The following is an 18405-nucleotide window of genomic DNA, read 5'->3' on the forward strand; positions in this document are numbered from 1 at the left end:
AAGGGTCTCTACAGGAGATTTCATCAGATAAATGTCTGCTTTCAGTATCTATTAACTGCCCAGGCAGCAGCAAACAAATGCAAATTCATTCATTTTGCTTAAGGAAAGTAAAGCTTTGTTCTGTTTTTATTCTTAATAGCCTCATCTTGTTGACATGTAGGATAAGGGAATGCTTTAGTTCCATTTGATTGTTTGTATACCCCCACCAGTGCTGCTAGCAGGAGATGAGTAGTACTTGATATGGACTGGACAGAGAGCTCAATCCAGGGGCTTATGCCAAGCAGTTAACAGGTTGCAAGGCTGCCAGCATTGTCACCAACCAAAAATCAGAGCAATAACTCAAGTTTCCTCTCTCCTTTACAAGTGTTAGTGGAACTATGAAACTTTGCAGATGGAGGGCTGATACGTAGGCTGACATCACTTAGTATTAATAAAAATATAGATATTATCTCTATTTCGCTATACTGTGTGGCATATAAATCTAGAGTATGATGGGTGTTCTCTGTGTTGGAAAATTATTCATTCTGCCAGTCTGCCTTGAAGGGTGAAAAAACAATTAGTTACAGCATTAACAGTAGTTTTTTTAAGATATATTTAGCCCAAAAGTAACCCCCCCAATCCTTCCAGTTCACTTCCCATACTGCTAGACCCATCCAGCTTTCCATGTGCTTCATTCTTTGAGATAGAGGGAGTTGTGTGTTGTCAGGAATGAACCAGGCCCTCCTCTGTTCAACTCTAGACCCTTACCCAACTCATGTGCAAATTAAAACAACTCAGTGAAAGCTGATATGAATTCACAGATGAATTTACCCTCTTGATAAAGAAGAGATTAATCTAAATTCTTCAGAATTAGCATTTCCTTTGGAGGGGCCTCAAAGATAAGAGGACAGGAGAGCTGTTAGGGCTTTTCTACTGAGTAGCTCCTGATTTTTGTAAGCCCAGGGAATTGTGCTCTGTCACTGCAGACATGCTTGACAGTTTCTAAGTGCAGACTTCAGGAGAGGGATTGGTTGTGGTTTGTTTTTGCACACAGCTGATAGATGGCACACTGTTGTAAGGATTCCCTGCCTGCAAATGCTATTGTTGCATGCTAAAGAGGTGAGATGCTCCTGTCTGATTACTATCTGTTGCTACTTAATGACAGAAAATGTCTCCATTGCTATTGAGAAGTTGCTTAAAGCTTATTGAGTTTCGCCTTTTATTTTTGTGGACAGGGATGTTTAGCAGAGCAGAGATTTGCTGAATTTATCTTAACACACAGGAGCTAGGGGAGAGGTGAGTGGTGTAATCAGTTTAGTGATTCCAGCTGATAGGAAGTTTGTGGCTGCTGTCTGAAATAGCGCATCTCTGTCTGAGTTCTAGGGTTCGTATTGATTGCATTGAATATTAGACAAGCAGAGTTAAGAGGAATCTTTAAACACCATCAAATCCATCTCACAGCTCTAAGACAGGATCAACTACCCGAATCATTAACTACTTGTATGAATGTCTTCTGTTGCAGTTTAAGCCCGTAAATTTCTGTCCTATCCATGATGGATAAGGAGAACAGATCATTTCCCTGTCGCAGCAGTTTTAGTTATTTGAAAAGCCTTATCATGTCTGATACATGCACTTCAACCTTTTCTATTCTATTGGGCTGTGTTTCTGATACCTTGGACCACTCTCCCATGGCTTTTCTAGGAACTTTCTCCAGGTGGCCCACAGGTTGTGGCTTTTCTCCCAGCAATCCTAAGGGCTTTTTATTTTATTTATTTATTTATTTTTGAGAACTTATTTAGGGAACTTGTTTTCCTATTCTTTTTGTCTTACTGTATTACCCTTGTGTTGAACAAGCTGCCCAGGAAAGTGGTAGACTCAGTCCCTAGAGGTTTTCAAGTTAAGTGTAGATATGGCACTTAGGGACATGGGTTAGTGGGCACTGGGGATGGGTTGATGGTTGGACTAAATGTGATGATCTTTCTGGTTCTTCATCTTCCTGATGAAGGTCTTTTCCAACCTTAATGATTATGATTCTGTGGTTCATTATTTGTCTTCACTCTTGTTTCTTATTTTGCTCCCCTAGTTGAAACAGGATCAGTTTGAATTCTGTTCATGTCTTCTGGCAAGCTTAAATACTTTTGAGCTTCACTGAATCTATGTATTTAGCAGCCCTCCTCTCTACTCCAAAATGTTGGTTAGTCTGGGATCCTAGACAAATCCATGAAAAACTCATATCAGTGCATCCTTCCAATCTCATACCGAAGTAAGGAAAATTACTTTTAAAACAATCTGCTAATTCTCCCGATGAGTTTTGTACAACTACAAATCATACATGTCACTACTTTTTACAGCAGTTGTACCATTGTCAGCTCATGGTTGATGGTAAGCTGATTAGCCTATAATTCCCAGACTTCGGAATTTTGTTTCTCTCAGATTGTATGCTCTCTTTTCAAGTCCTATGGAAATTAATTTGATTCCCCATGAATTTTCAGAGCTAACAGCTCCAAGATTGCTTCAGTTATTTCTCTATATATTTATGTATATGTATTTTTCTACATTTGGATGCCAGATATTGTCCCGTTGTTCTCTAGCTGCAGAATTTGGGGTTCTCCTCCAGAAAATTGTGCTCCTCCCCATCTACGTGTTTGAAATACAGAGTGCCTTCTCATAGATTCATAGATAAATTAGGTTGGAAAGGCCCTGCAAGATCATCTAGTCCAACCATCCTCCTATCATTATCCCTACCCAACTACTAAATCAAATCCCTTAGCACCTCATCTAAACGCTTCTTGAACAGCGCTAGGGATGGTGCCTCAACCACCTCCCTAGGCAGGCCATTCCAGTGCCTGACCACTCTTTCAGAGAAAAAATGTTTCCTCAGGTCTAATCTAAATCTTCCCCGGCGCAACTTGTGGCCATTCCCTCTCATCCTGTCATTATTTATCAGGGAGAAGAGGCCCACCCCCTCCTCACCACAACCCCCCTTCAGGAAGTGGTAGAGTGCAATAAGGTCTCCTCTGAGCCTCCTCTTCTCCAGACTAAACAATCCCAGCTCCCTCAGCCGCTCCTCATAAGACTTGTGCTCCAGACCCCTCACCAGTTTTGTTGCCCTTCTCTGAACACGCTCCAGGGCCTCAATGTCCTTCTTGTAGTGAGGGGCCCAAAACTGAACACAGTACTCGAGGTGCGGCCGTACCAGAGCTGAGTACAGGGGGATAATCGCCTTCCTGCTCCTGCTGGCTACACTATTTCTAATACAGGCCAGGATGCTGTTGGCCTTCTTGGCCACCTGGGCACACTGCTGGCTCATGTTGAGCTGAGCATCAACCAACACCCCGAGGTCCTTTTCCTCTCTACATTTTTCAAGCCTTTCTGCCCCAAGCCTATAGCACTGCATGAGCTTATTGTGGCCAAAGTGCAGGACCCGGCACTTGGTCTTATTGAACCTCATCCCATTGAGCTCAGCCCAGCTGTTCAGCCTATCCAAGTCCCTCTGAAGGGCCTCCCTACCCTCAGGCAGATCAACACATCCTCCCAACTTGGTGTCATCTGCAAACTTACTGAGGGTACACTCAATTCCCTCGTCTAGGTTTTGATAGTGACTCTTGAATTGTGCTCTAAAGGAGGCAAAACCTGGGCTCAACATGATCATGGTTGGCCTTCCGTACATGTGAGTTGTCTTCCTTGTTTTGCTTCTCAGCTCTTACTGGGAAATGACTCTGAAGCCTTCAACTTACAGTGGTACTGGTCTAAAGCAATAGGTAGTTCCATATGTCTTTGAATGATGAAGGCCAAAATACCAGGATTGATAAGATAATAAGATTATCTTCTGTCTACCTAGCTAACAAATCATAGAGTCACAGAATAACTTGGGTTGGAAGTGACCTCAAAGATCTTCTAGTTCCAATGCCATGCCATTGAAAATATGATAAAATTATATGTACTTTTTCCCTGTGTAAATAACCATAGAGACCAGATTCTTCTGGTAGGTGGCAATAGCAACAAAAAGCCAAAGGAGGAAAGGGTAAGATGCGGAGAAGACACAGCAGGGATAAAGTAAAGCATTGCAAGCAAGGTGAAAGACATGACAAAAGCAAACATGGAAGGAGTAGCGGAGTAAATAGTAACTGGAACAGTAGAAGGGAAGGTCTGACATATCTAATGACCATAACGAAGAGGAACTGATGGGGAAAAACTGCTCTGGATAGTGAGATCAATGTGGCTATGAAAATAGAATGGAGGGATTCATGGCTTGATAAATAAAACCGGAGAAATCTCAGGCATTTCAGATTGAAAACATAGAAAATGAAAAACTGTGGATAGGACTCCAGATTTGATCTTGACTCCACAAAGAGCAAGCTAAGAGTTTAACCAGGTACTAAACTAAGAGCATTTTCTAAATGCACCTTGACCTCCAATCAGCATGAACATACAGATACGTTATCTTCAGGGTTGATGGACCAAATTGCATTTTTGGAACATTTTTCTCTATGGGAACAATGACTCAGAGAATTCTCCCTCTTTGCAGTGCTACTTTCTATTTAGCAGACTCATCTCACTGGTTTAAATGTATTGCTTTCTAGAGGTGCCTGTCTCCCTCTTGTGCCTACTGAAAAAGCCTAGGGAAACTTTTCTTCTGAGCAACTCTGGGATTGTAGAGTGTAAGGATTTGCACCTTTCTAATTTCTTTATAGTGACAAAAATGAAGGATGTGCGCTGAGAATCACAGAGCATATTGCAAAAGTCAATAGAAAAACTTTTCTAGACCATTCATAACTTTGCAGCTCACCTTTGAGATATGAGCAAAACACTGCTCATCAGCATAGTGTAAGTCACTAACATAGTTTTTACCAAGACATGGAAATTTCCATCTAGAAAATAAATACAGAAAATTGAAAAGTAATGCAAATGGCCATACATTTTTCAGAATGTGCCTTAGGCAATGTTTATCTGATGGGAAGGTGTGTTAAAAAACGAGAGCTACTTGGACTAGTTTTTTCTATTAGAAATTTGGATGAAATCCAAAGGGAAAGAGATGAGGAAGAAGTATTACAAGTAATTTATGAAGAGAGATTACAGGAATTTACCAACTGCAGGCTCAGAAAGTGCAGCAGTGATTAGTTGAGCCATGATGGCTGCATTGAGATACTCAATGTGTAATAGTGTTGAAAAAAACGATAAAATAATTTAAAACATTAAGCTTGAAAGTAGTAACAAATTACCAGATAGTAACTAGAGACAGATAAGTATGAATTAAACATTAAGAGTAATCAATGAGCAATGAGATTAATCATTTTGGATATAATGGATACTTCCAAAAAGAAGCTATCTCGTGTGCAGAATGGAACCTAAAGCTGTATGAAGGTTGCTCTAGGGTCTGCTCCATGAAGTCTGATTATTACAGGATGTGTGAGCTGTCAAGCCTTCCTTTCCTAAGCCTCTAGCTGTGCTGTAATTAATTGTCCCTCAGATGCCTTCACTCAGCATTTATTGTTTTAAAGAGGCTTGCAATAGTGGCTGAAAATACGCAAGTTGAGCGTCAACAATATAATCAACAGTCCAGAGAGCTGAAAATTCAAGTTGTCTGCAAAGAACATACTGTTTGTTTTTAGAAATACATAGGACAATACATAGCAGATGCATTTTCTTTTTACTTGTATAGAGATGATGTCTTCTCTTTGCCTAGTTTTTACCATTAAGGACTGTTTGAACTTTGGGTAGAATTAGGATATGTGGTAACTGTCCTCAGGGGCAGAGGACAGACGCTTCCAAAATTCAGTGATATCTTTAAGAGGCAGTGTCCTCCCTGCATCAAAACCATGGACTCCGCCCATAATGAAGACTGACTTGTCTCTAGACTCTATACAGTATAGAGTACAGTAGTTCCAGCCATTTCAAACTTGAGAACTGACAATATAGAATCATGGAATCATTCAAGTTGGAAACACCACTAAGATCATCTAGTCCAACCATTATCCCATCCCTACAGTATCTGCTAAATCATGTCCCTCAGTGCAGCATCTACGTGCTTTTTGAAAACCTTCAGGGACAGTGAGTCCATCACCTCCCTGAGCAGGCTGTTCCAATACCTCACCACTCTTTCTGAGAATAAATTTTTCCTAATAACCAACCTGAACCTCTTCTGGCACACTTTAAAGCAGTATAGCAGAAATTTGTGAAAAAAAAAAATGCTATATACTGTCAGTCTTCTCCCCTCCACTGTTTCTTTCTCTTTCCCTTTTCAGTTAAAATCACATTTATTTATTTATTCATTTATTTCTCAAGAATAGATAGTGCACATAAATAAATGAGAGCTGCTGAATGCAACAGTTCATAGGTGCAGATCAGACTCTGCAATCTGTATTTTACTTAAGGAAAATAATGGAGTGGCAATTGATAACACATGACAGTTTAAGATTGTGCTAATTGCTTGGTTTCCCAGAACAGTCCTAAAAAGAAGATGTATTTCCCCATTGTATGTTTCTGGGTAAACGACCCTCATGGAAATAAATCCAGAGTGAAGAATTAATAGTGCTGCAAACAAAGTGTAGAAAAAGTTGGAGCTTTTGTCATAATCTTTGCACCGTTACCATTTCTGAAGATAACATACTGCCTGCAATAAACTACCTTTCCTGGGGCTGGTATCAGCCAGTGAGATAGATTACAACTACTTCCCACACTACTTGTATTAGTTTATATACGTAAGCCCAGGGCAGAAAGTATGAGATGCTAAAGGAAAAGTCAGTGTGTAAGATACTGAATTTGGAGTTTGGATATGAATTTCCATATCTTTGGTCACTTAGTTCTTGGGAGACCTTCTTCTCCTGAACAGCTGCAAAAATGTGTAGCTGCAAGTATTGAAATAACTTCAGTTTTTCAGAAGACGATGTGTCCCCAACTGGCATTCCTGTGGCAAAAATAAATAAATAAATAAATAAATAAGGTTGCTGTATGAAGCCATACATCTCCTTTATTGCCATTTGTTGCTGAAGGGACCCATGGCTCATTGGAGCAGTTTGGAAGCTGATATAAAATAACTCTATAATGCAGACTAATCATTCCTGGTGGACAGATATCCACATCATGAACCAGTTCATGGCAATTGCATCCAATCAGCGTGTTTATTGTCCAGCACTTGAAAAAGACTGAGTGAGCTGTTGCTGATAAAAGATTGTTCTCAGACAAGACAGGATCATTATGGATGGATAGCTCTTCTCCAATTGATGTGGCTGTTTTTACATCTTGTTTTGTATTTCATTTTTGTTTTCAAGCGTGTCAGAGCAGCCAGTTTCACAACTCCTGAAGCTGTGACTTGTATTCTAGTTTCTAATGGTTATACAACTTAAGAACTTCTCTTCATCACTAAGCATTTCCAGAATATGAATGCCAAAATATCAGCAATTGATTATTTCTATTTGCATTTTATTTTTTCTGTATATTTAATAATATAAATTTAAGTTGGATTCTTTTTTACTTACCAGTGGAAGAGGAGAGAAGTGGAAATGGAGAAAGGGCAGTGCAGGGCAGAATGTAGAAATGTACCTGATATCATCCATTACAGATGAGTTTTGAAATGATTTGCTTGACTTTGTTGCATAATTCCTTTGCTCTCCGCACAGACATTGTTTCTTGGTTTTCTGATGAGAATCTTTCTTGCTAGTTATTAAAGAATCATAGAACCATAGGATCACAGAATAGTAGAATGGTTTACATTGGAGGGACCTCTAAAGATCATCTAATTCAACAGCTTCCAATAAATCAGGTTGCCCGTGGCCTCATCCAACCTGGCCTGGACATCTTCAGGGATGGAGCATCCATAGCTTCTCTGGACAACCTGTTGCAGTGGCTCTAGAGCCTTCATAAAGAACTTATTTATGTTTGATCTGAATCTTTTAGTTTAAAATCATTAGCCTTTGTCAAACTCTATCAAATATGAAACCATCACACCATTAACTTCAAGATAAAATAATATCAATACAACATTTGTTGTCAGAACTAAGCAAAGCAAACTAACATTTGTTTGTTTGCATGTTATCAGGACATATCAGCATCCCTGCTTATCTTGCAGTGAACCGATTAGCTAGGAAAAACACAAGAGATTTAGGTTAAGTTTTGCTCTACTGTAAACAGAAATAGGCTATGTTTTTATCTCTGCAATCTGCTAAGCCTTAAATGCCCAATTAACACCTGGTGTTACGTTGGGGGTAAGTAACATCTTAATATAAATATTAGTGCATCTATATAGTTACTATTTGTACAAAAGTATGTGTTTGTGGTTGGGTATACAAGAATAGAAGTGTATGTATGGCTGTATGAGTACTCATATGTATGTGCATATATGAAGCTGCATGCTTTTAATAACTGCTGTCTTTAACTATGATTTAGGATGTAGATTAATTAGAAATTCAAAACCATGATCAATAAGAAATTTTTATATTATCTTTGCTACTTCTTTGTGTGCTTCAGATTCCCAAATATAAAGTGAAGATACTTCCTTCAAAACAAATATTGATGAGGTTCTTCATTAACTTATCTCACATTTCCACATCAAAATGTCTTTGAAATGTCCAAGTATCTGTTCATATCATTTGTGGTATCCCATTTTCCTGAGACACCAGTCCAGTTCTGACCTTCATATAGACTTAGAACTGATAAAGTTCTCATGAAAGAAAATATCTGCCCTAAGCAGCCTACGATATCTATAAAGGGATACTGAGGGATATAGAATATGAGGAGGACAATGATAGCAATGCATACTTGCAGATTATCTGATTTAAATACACAGTTGTGAAGCGCCAGAAAAAGATGGATAAAAGATGCTAACTAAATATTCACAGTAACATGTTGTAGCACCTGCGTGCTACTTATCACACCTTTTGGGTAGCATCTCAAAAAATAAGACCTATTACTAAGACAAGCTGCCAAGACAACTCTTTAAACATGGTTAGATGTCTAAGGAGAGAGGAGCTTTCCAGGGTATCCACTTGTCAAACCAACTCCTGTTCAGAGAAGTTGCTCTGAGGGTGGTGACTTGAGAAGATCTTATGTCCAATTCATTTAAGAACATCATTAAAATAAGGAGCAACCACGTGATATGTGTTGTCCATTAGGGTGGACAAAAGGAATTGAGCTGCATTAAATATGTTGGTACCTTTACTGTTCTTACCAGTTCTACAGGAGTTGTTCCTGTCTCTGCTTCATTACTCAGTCATTTTGGCTTCCTACATGCTATCCTTGCCCTCTTGAATACACAGAAATTTGCTGAAACATTTGCACTAAGGAGGGGACAGTAGGTTGAACATATTATGGGGTCAGAGTATAATGAATAATGTTCCTGGCTGGCTGACCTGAGGAGCTCTTTTCATCCCTGTTGAGATCCTCTCTGCTAAAGGCTCACCTCTTCCTTATGAGATCAAGACATATCATAGGATCATAGAATACCTTGGAATGGAAGGGACAAACGAAGATCAGGGAGCCCAACTCCTGTCTCTACACAGGACCACCTAAAATCCAAATCCTATGTCTGAGAGATCATTGGACTCTAGCAGTTTGTGGCTGTGCCCACTTGCCCTCTGGTGCAGCATCTTTTCCTGACACTCACCTGACCCTCTTCAGACACAACTTCTTTCTGTTCCCTCTGGCCCTGGACTTGTCACCATAGCAGAGCTCAGTGCTGCCCCTGTAGGCCACCATGAGGTCTCCCCACCATCTTGCTTTTCACAGCCTCATTGTTTGGCTTTTGGTTGACAGGAGGAATGTTTATGCCACATTTCTTGATGCCACTGTCCCTGAGAAGATGTGGGATTAACATGCTGAATCTACACACAACTGTTCCAATTCTTTCGTGCAGTGCTACACCTCCCAGAAGGACACAAACAACAAAATAGAGAGAAAGAGCGCACAAATGAACAAGAGGAAGAGTGTAACTCCCCACACTGGCTCTTGTTCTGTCCCAAAGGAGATCTAATTCAGTCTGTAATTGCTGTTCTGTATAGCTTCTGCCCTCAAAACAATTTTCTGCTGGTCTGCTACTGCTTAGGTTGATCAGTTTGATTTATAGAATACCATTCTTTTTCTTCCCAGCCACAGACAAGAGAAAAATATTTGTTGAAAGGTTGTTACAGCAAGATTTAGCTTTTGCACATCCAGCATCAGAGAAGCTTGCTGACTTTTTATATAAGCTTTTTCTTAGCCTTTCTACCCTCTAATTTTAAGAAGAGAAAGGGGTACCATGCATGTATTAGTCCTTACTTTGGATACGTGATTCACGTGTACTGGAGCAAAGAATAAGAGATTCCCCAGTGGTATTACAAATATGTGGAGCATCTCACCATTTTTTGGTGGAACATATCAGAGACTACGAAGTGTTTGGATTTTGTGGAGTTTTTTTCTTCTCTGTTTTTCCCCTCAAGAATCATAGAATCATTAAAGTTGGAAAAGACCACAAAGATCATCTAGTCCAACAATCAAACAGCACCCACCATGCCCACTAACCATGTCCCACAGTGCCACCTCTACCCTTTTCTTGAAAACCTCCAGCGATTGTGACTCCACCAGTTCCATGGGCAGCCTGTTCCAATATCTCAGGATAAGCAGTAGGTGGTTTATTTATTTATTTATTTCATTTTGGGGATATTATATTACATATTTCAGAATTTCCTTCAGTTGTTTTTTTTTTTATAGCTTCTTCCAAGGTCCTGGGGCAGAATGATGCCTCAGTTGTAGAATTCAGCATCACCTGAACATGTAGCCAGCAAATAGTATGGATGTTTATTGGCAGTCCTTTAAAATGTGAATGGATAGTTTGCAAGTACATGTATATGCCAGTATGCTAAATAGAATAGACCAATGACATTTCTGATGCCATTTTTTAGAATTAGAAGCACATGAGAGTTATCCTTTGGGCTGACGTTGATAAAAGATTCTGGAATTTTGTTAAGTTGGACAGAGAAGATATTGATACTATGAGACTTTTTTGCATCCTTTTCCAGAGAACATGTTTCCCCTTTCTGGTTTATTTAGTGTTGTTTTTGTGGTTGGAATACAGAAGTGTCCTTAGAATATGAGTAATGTCAGGGCTATGTTCTAAGTTTTCAGTATCAATAAATCTTCACCTCATTAGTCATGAAAGTGAAAGTGAGGGGAGGTTTACTTATTTGCTGTCTTGGTGACTATCTCAGAAATGTTCATTCTATGGGGAAATAGGCTGCTGGGATTTATGATAAGGTTGTTCCCATTGTGGGAACAATGTCTGAGTTTTACGACTCAACTTGTCCCTAGATTCATTTTTAAAATGTTGAGATTGTGGTCTTGCTGAAGTAAAAAATGGGAAATGTAAAGTTTCAGTTTATCTGCAAACTCATATTTCCAAAAGTTACTGCTCAAGAGTTGGAATTGAAGAAATTTTCCAAATTCTAAGTACTTTGTAGTGGCATTATTCACTTACCAAGTGAAATTACTTCAGGTGAAATTACCCATTTATTCCTTCCATTTTAACCTAGTGCTTTCTTTACGAAGTTACTAAACAATTTTCTCTGTCCAGAATAAATACCCCATTTGTTTAGAGTTCCAAATTCTTCTATTTCTTTGGTTATCTCATTTATATTACTTGTTAATTGGCAGTTCTCTACTTCCTTTGGTTATCTTTATTGCATGACATTTATTTTCATCATATTCTGACTGTATTAATGACTTGTCATACAGCATGGGTCACATAACATCCAATATATCAATATGTATGATAAACTTCTCCTTTGGAAAAAAAATAAAATAGATGAATGATATAAATCTGTCTTCCTCTTGCTGACGAATATAGGGTGTGAATTGTTGCCAGCCAGTTGAGGCTGATGTTGATTAAAAAACAAGAAACTCCAACCTAGGTAGCTGGCAGGAAGAGCACATTGTTGAAACAGTGGCTGCTGTTGTACTCCCAGTTTTGGTGGAGTCAGAGAGATTTATGAAGAGCTTTATTTCACTGCAAATTCTGCATACTGTGTGCAAAATTGGGGAAACCAATGCAATTTGATTTTGTTAACAAACTCCAATGCCTGGCAAATTCAGAGGTACCTCATGATAGAGATAACCTGGCAAGGAGAAACAGAAACATAGCTGCTAGGTATATGCCATTGTAGATGGTCTTTATTTCTAGCTATTTTTCTTTCTTCTATTTTTTCTTTTGTTCTGCTTACATATATCAGGTGCTTGGAAACTTCACATTGCCAGGTTAAATTATTCAACATATTCTTTGCTTCAGGTCAGATTGCTTTGTATTCTGTGGGTTACAGCTGCCTCTGTTGTTTTTTCTTACTGAGTAGCCACATATTTTCCTTCCTACCACCTCAGAATCTGGTTTTAAATAACACGCATTTGCTGATCAATAATTTGAAGCATTGATACAATTATTTGAAAAGGATTCTATACTCTGCAGCCACAAAGTTCTCCACAACTGCTTGAATAAAAACGACAAAAGGTTGGACTAGGTGATCTCAAGAGGTCCCTTCCAAGCCCTTCAATTCTCTGATTACAGTTCATATACCATGTGAATTTCCTTTCTCATTCCTCCCCTTCTCATTGTAATATCCTGGGTTGAGCAAGCAGACAGGCCAATTCTATGTAGTTAAAGAATCCGAGGAAGACCTTACGTGGGTCCCATCTGATCTTTGCTAGACCAAGTTGTCTACATGGTTTATTCCAGTGGAAATACTGAGTGGAGGTGTTATTCAATATATTACAATAGCCTCCATCTAACATAATGCATGTACCAATAAAAGGACAGGTTTTAGGCTGTGTTCACTGGAAGTGCTTTAAAAGAAGTGGAGCAAAACAAAACAGATGGATTGAAGTGTAGAAAGATTTTTGTTTATGTTGTTTGTAACAGAAACCAAAAACTGATGTCAATGGCAGTTTAACCGAGAGAGACAAATGAGCATTATGGGCTTTTTTTAGTGGTTTTTGTTGTTGTTGTTTGTTTAATATTTGCTTAATCGTCTTTCACTAAACAGTTAAATGAGAGCAGAACAACACATTCAAGTTAATTCTCATTTCTTCACAGTTTATTAGACTTCCTCCTTTCAGATATTTTTACAAAATAAAAACCATGCAACTCCTCCATTGAAAACATCACTACAAATTTCTCCACATTCCCTGGCAATGATTTATGACCACAGTGGTCTAGTGTAATCAAAATTACTTAAACATTTTTGATTTTAAAAAATATTATACAGAATTTACAAGTTATGAATAATACCATACATAATTAAAGCTTCATTTTGTTTGACAAGTGAATCAATGAAGTTCATTTTGTGATGCATTACCCAGTCTTTGTTTGCAGGTTTTGGTTGTGGGTTTTTTGCTCACAATTTTTTAAGGCTTTTTGTTTCTCCTACCTCCTCAGTTATTCAGCATTTTGAACATATTCACAAAGATACTTTCAGGCTTTATTGAAAATGAGTGTGATTCTATTGCATTTTATGATAAAATGTTATGCCATTTGCATTCTTGCAACGAACTTCAGAAGGATGTGTATTCCTTTTGTTTTTAATTTCCTAAATTTATCCATAACAATTCTGAATTCTTTAAAAGTGGGATGGAAACAAGCTGACTTTTTAGCATGATGCTAGAATTTCAACAGGACCCAAACAGACAAGTTAATTACTGTGCAATTAGCCTTGGAAGAAGCAGATTCTTCAGAAACACAGTGATTCAGGAAAAAAAAAAAAAAAAAATTGATCTTAGATGTTATGTTAGGCATATATTGCTGCTCCTCTTTTGTACAGATGCAACAATGCTTTCCTAGTGTTTGATTTTGATTTTATAATTCTTGTATTATCCAGACAATTGATTTTGTGTGTGAACTAAAGAAGTCTGCTTTGTTATGCTTTTGTATATGTTGTTTGGATTTTTTTTGTATCCATCAACTTGTGAAATATTTATAGAATCAATGCACTTGTGTTTCTCTATTTTGGATTCTCTGTTGTTTAATTGGCAAGTTTTCCTTAAAGCCATCTATCTTCTCCTTCCATTAAATTCTAAGAAACTTAATATCTTTGTGCACTCTGTCAGGTATGATTGCCATCTGACAACAGAAAGTTTAAAAAATCAGGAGTTGGGGATGTGAATGCTAGAGGGTGGAAGGAAAAGCTGAAAAGACAGAATCCAAGGATTCATTCATTTGGTATAAATTCTCCTTGGCCTGGTACTCTATCACCAAGAAACTTCCTTGCTCCAGACTTTCCCTCTAAGCATTAATCCATACTTTACTGTGTCCTTTGTCTTCAGTTCTCACTCCCTGTATGGATTAATGCCTTCTTCATCTTACTCTTTACTGGTAACACGGTTCTTCAGGAATCTCTGGGTTCTAAGACTAGGGGAAAAGTCTGGAGCAAGGAAGTTTCTTGGTGATAGAGTACCAGGCCAAGGAGAATTTATACCAAATGAATGAATCCTTGGAAACATCCAAAGTCAAGCTGAAGGAGGCTCTAGTCAGCCAGACTGAGATGTCCCTGTTCATTGTGGAGGAGTTGGACTGTAAGGTTTTTAAGGGTCCCATTAATCTCAAATTATATGATTCTGTGATAAATTCTGTGAGTCCTGACTGGATGCACCAAAAGGACTGGAGTTTTCCAGAGTCATTGTGAGGCCATTCTTGACTGTCTTTGAAGAACAGCAGTCAGAGGATTTTTCCCAAGGACTGAAAGAAAGCAAATATAACTAACCTCATAGCTTTTTACCACGAGGTGACTGTCATTATGGGTGAACCTGAAGCAGTGGATATTTATTATCTTAACTTCAGGTCCTAGCTTCTCAATAGCAGGTGGTTATGCTGAAATCACAGCACCCTTGATAAGCTGGGGAAATGTTACATGGAAGAAACCTCATGAGATAGAGTAATTGGAAGTGACAAGTCTTGCCACTGGGGAGGAATAACTCCAGGCACCAGTACAGGCTGGGTAGTGGCTGACTATATAGAAAGCTTGCAAAGAAGTTTCTTCCTCAGAAGTCTCTTAGATCCAGGCTCTGAGCAACCTAATCTCTTTGTAGATGTCCCTGTTTATTGCAGGGGAGTTGGACTAGATGACCTTTAAAAGCCCCTTTCAACTCAAATGATTCTATGATTCTGTGATTTATTCATAAGTCCAGATTGGCAGCAAGCTGACATTGAGGCATCAATGCACCATTGTGGCAAAGAAGGCCAGCAGCACTGCAAGAAGCATTGCCAACTGGTCAAAGGAGATGCTTCTTCCTCTCTGCTCAGCAATCCAGAGTGTTGGATTACCAATACAAGGGACATGTGAATATACTGTTGCCCAGTCTATGAACATCTGTGGAGATATGCAAAAAAAAAAAAAAAAAGTGGACTTGGTCTTGAGCAACCTTATAATTTCCAGAAATTCCTGCCAGCTTTGGTGTTTCTGTGATTCTGTAAGCTCTACAGCTAAATGAAATGCATCCTGATTGACTTTTATTTTTGTGCTCTGCTAGTGTGGTTTTACTGGTAGTGCATTTAGCAGTATCTGCATTATTATGTCTGTTATTGCTAGGTTAATTGTTTTTATAAAAGTCAGTGTCATAAAAAGTCAACATATGCTCACATTTGCTCTTGTATATGGTAAGTGTTCAGATAATAGGAAAACAAGCTTTCTGGAGATTGCCATCTTAGAACTAGAAAAATTTATGTGTTTAATCTATTAACTTTATTTTTGGTTCATTTAGGAAGGTATAAATTCATCCAGTCATCAATGGTGGATTGATTTCTTGATTGTCTGCCAATAAAGAGATTCAAATTCAGTGATTTTTTTATCAGATCTCTACTAGTTTACTAATATCTTTTAACCAGATGAATTCCATTCCAGAAATGGGCTTCTCCTATGTAAGAAACTGCACTTTAGGATGAATGGCTTGCATCACATGAAGAGATAGATTTGCAGTAGTTGCTTTTATTGTTGCTTTTTCCCTCTTAGTATTGTGTAATTCTGAAAAGCAACCATAAAATCATATCATTATACTTGTTTCTTAAAGAAAATTCAAGTCAACTGGCTTACTTAGATCCTGTAAACCATGACACTGCTTAAAGCAATTTTTGACTTACCATGGGAGTATGGAGCAGTCTCTTTTTCTTTTAATTCTACATAGACAGTATGTTTTTTTCTTATTCTTCTTATTTTTCCTTTATTTTTCTCTTTTTTCTTTCTTTCTTTTCATTACGAGAACGTCTTTTGGTTACAAAACATATCTAAAAGATGTTATCTTAACATATCATTATTATGTTATGGTAACATATCATAAAATGTTTTCTGTCTTTTCAGAGTGACATGCTGGATGTGAACCAGATCATTAAAGACCTGGCCTCTATGGTACACGAGCAAGGAGACACAATAGGTAGGTATCACTGTTTAAGTATGTGTTTTGTTATGCTCCTACGCTATTCCAGTGTGGTGTTGTGTGTTTCCTCTCAAGAAACTGTGATGCTGCAATTAATTTTCCTGTGTTTTGTGAGTGCTGTACATTTAGTGATGTTTTGATCTAATGAGCTGCTCTATGCCATAGCATAGAACATTTGGAATAGTTAGATATACTTAGCATAAAAAAGATTTTTAGGTCAGATGAATTTGTCCAATTTTGACTACAACAAAGAAGCTGAATATTTTAGTATTAGCTAGAAATATAGTATTAGCTAGAAAGGGATTCAATCTTTTCATTTCTACCTGAAGTTGTAATTAAAAAAACAATACCAGTAGTTGCTATTTTCATTGTGGCAGAGTGGAAAAAAAAATTGAGCAGCTTGTTTCTCCTAAATGGAAATTTCTCTCTACATTACAGATGGTGTCGGACTAGATCTGTAGTGTGCTACCATTATGACATACACACATACATATTACGAAACTTTTACTAGTTGACTTCTTCTTGATTAATAGCATCCAGTGGCTAAGAGCATTGTGGAGGATTCTTGGGAATGGTGGAGATAAGAGAAACTGCTAGACATTGTAACAGATTACCCAGAGAGGTTGTGGATGCTCCATCCTCGGATACATTCAAGGTCAGGCTGGACAGGGCTCTGAGCAACCTGCTCTAGCTGTAGGTGTCCCTGTTCATTGTAGGGGAGTTGGATTAGATGACCTTGAAGGGTTGCTTTCAACTCAGACGATTCTACAATTACCTTCAACAACAGATGACCAGTGATCATCACCATTTTTTTTTTCTTTGAATAGAGAAATAAAACACAGTGATCTGCTCCTTTGAACTTTCCTTTGACTTTTCCCTTGGTCACTGATGTGTTCTGAGGCAGCTAAGAGCAATCAGATTTTTATTTTTTTTTTCCTGCTTTGTGGATGATAATACTGTGAAGTGCTTCCACAGAAATTTCCAGTTCCAAATTTGAGAGCTAACAGTCCTGAAGCCATGATGAGGGACTTAAACATTAAAGAAGCAAGGTTTGGGATATTACCAACCTGAAGTGCTCACTTGGAGTACTTACCAGAGCACATAGGAGCTGGATCAAGTCCTAAGGCAGCCATATGTAAATTATAAAAGAAGAAAATCTTCTCTGTTGTTTATTAAGCACTCTGAATTGCTGTGCCAAGCTCAAATCTATTCAAGTTTCTATTAGCATCAGATACCTCTTTTCACACTGAAATGAGCTCACTGCATCCCACTGAGAAACACCACTCAGGTTCACAGGTGCAGAATAAAATCAAGATAATATATACCAATTCTTTCTTGCTTTGTTTTGTTTTTCTTTTTTGGGCAGCTTATTTTTTATACATCTACAACTTCAGAGCCTGATTCCTCTCCAGAATGTACATCAGATGCTAATGCCTTGAGGGACATGCGAATATACATCACTTAGCTTCAAGATCCTTATAATCAATTTTCTTAAGGCAATGTTTATTATTTTAGGATGTTGCTCATGTGTACAAGTGGCCTAGTATTAACTAGACTGAGAAAATTATATTAAATAGTGTGTTTTGGTTTTACACCATCAGAAGTGTTATTTCTTCTTCCCATTTCACTACAGCAGATTTTTTTGTATCTTCCTCAGAAACGCTTTTTCACTCTGGCAGCTATTCAAGGTAACTTCCCAACCAATCCCATTGTATATCTTTTGACATTCATATTACACAGACATAAGTGAGATTAAGAGTCAGTTGTTGAAGAGAATCAAAACTCTACAATGAAAACACGGCAGTAATGATGATGAGGGACAGTTCTCTTGACATTTGTTTGACTTTTTTATTGAATTCCTCTTACGTGCATGAAATGAAAGCTCTGCTTGTGTTAATTTAAAAGACACAGGAACATTATGTATCCAGGGAATCTGAGGTGCATCATTCAGAAAAAATAAAAAAAAATAGCTAAGGCTGTAGCATGAACCATTTCATTCACCCTGATCTGGGAAGAATTAATGGGAAGAGTTTGTCTGAACACAGG

The 18405-nt window shown here is 38.2% G+C and overlaps 1 protein-coding gene across 1 annotated transcript in view; it reads left to right on the forward strand.

Moving 5' to 3' along the window:
* The window catches only part of TSNARE1 (t-SNARE domain containing 1), a 484781-nt gene that overhangs the window by 279863 nt on the left and 186513 nt on the right, over positions 1-18405 (forward strand). The window contains exon 10 of the mRNA XM_065752794.1: positions 16284-16356. Within this exon, the coding sequence (XP_065608866.1) occupies positions 16284-16356 (73 nt within the window). The remainder of the gene's footprint in view (positions 1-16283; positions 16357-18405) is intronic.

The sequence above is a fragment of the Cyrtonyx montezumae genome, unplaced genomic scaffold (genome assembly GCF_038088225.1).
Source record: "Cyrtonyx montezumae isolate F1298 unplaced genomic scaffold, pur_monq_1.0 scaffold_8, whole genome shotgun sequence".
NCBI lineage: Eukaryota > Metazoa > Chordata > Aves > Galliformes > Odontophoridae > Cyrtonyx > Cyrtonyx montezumae.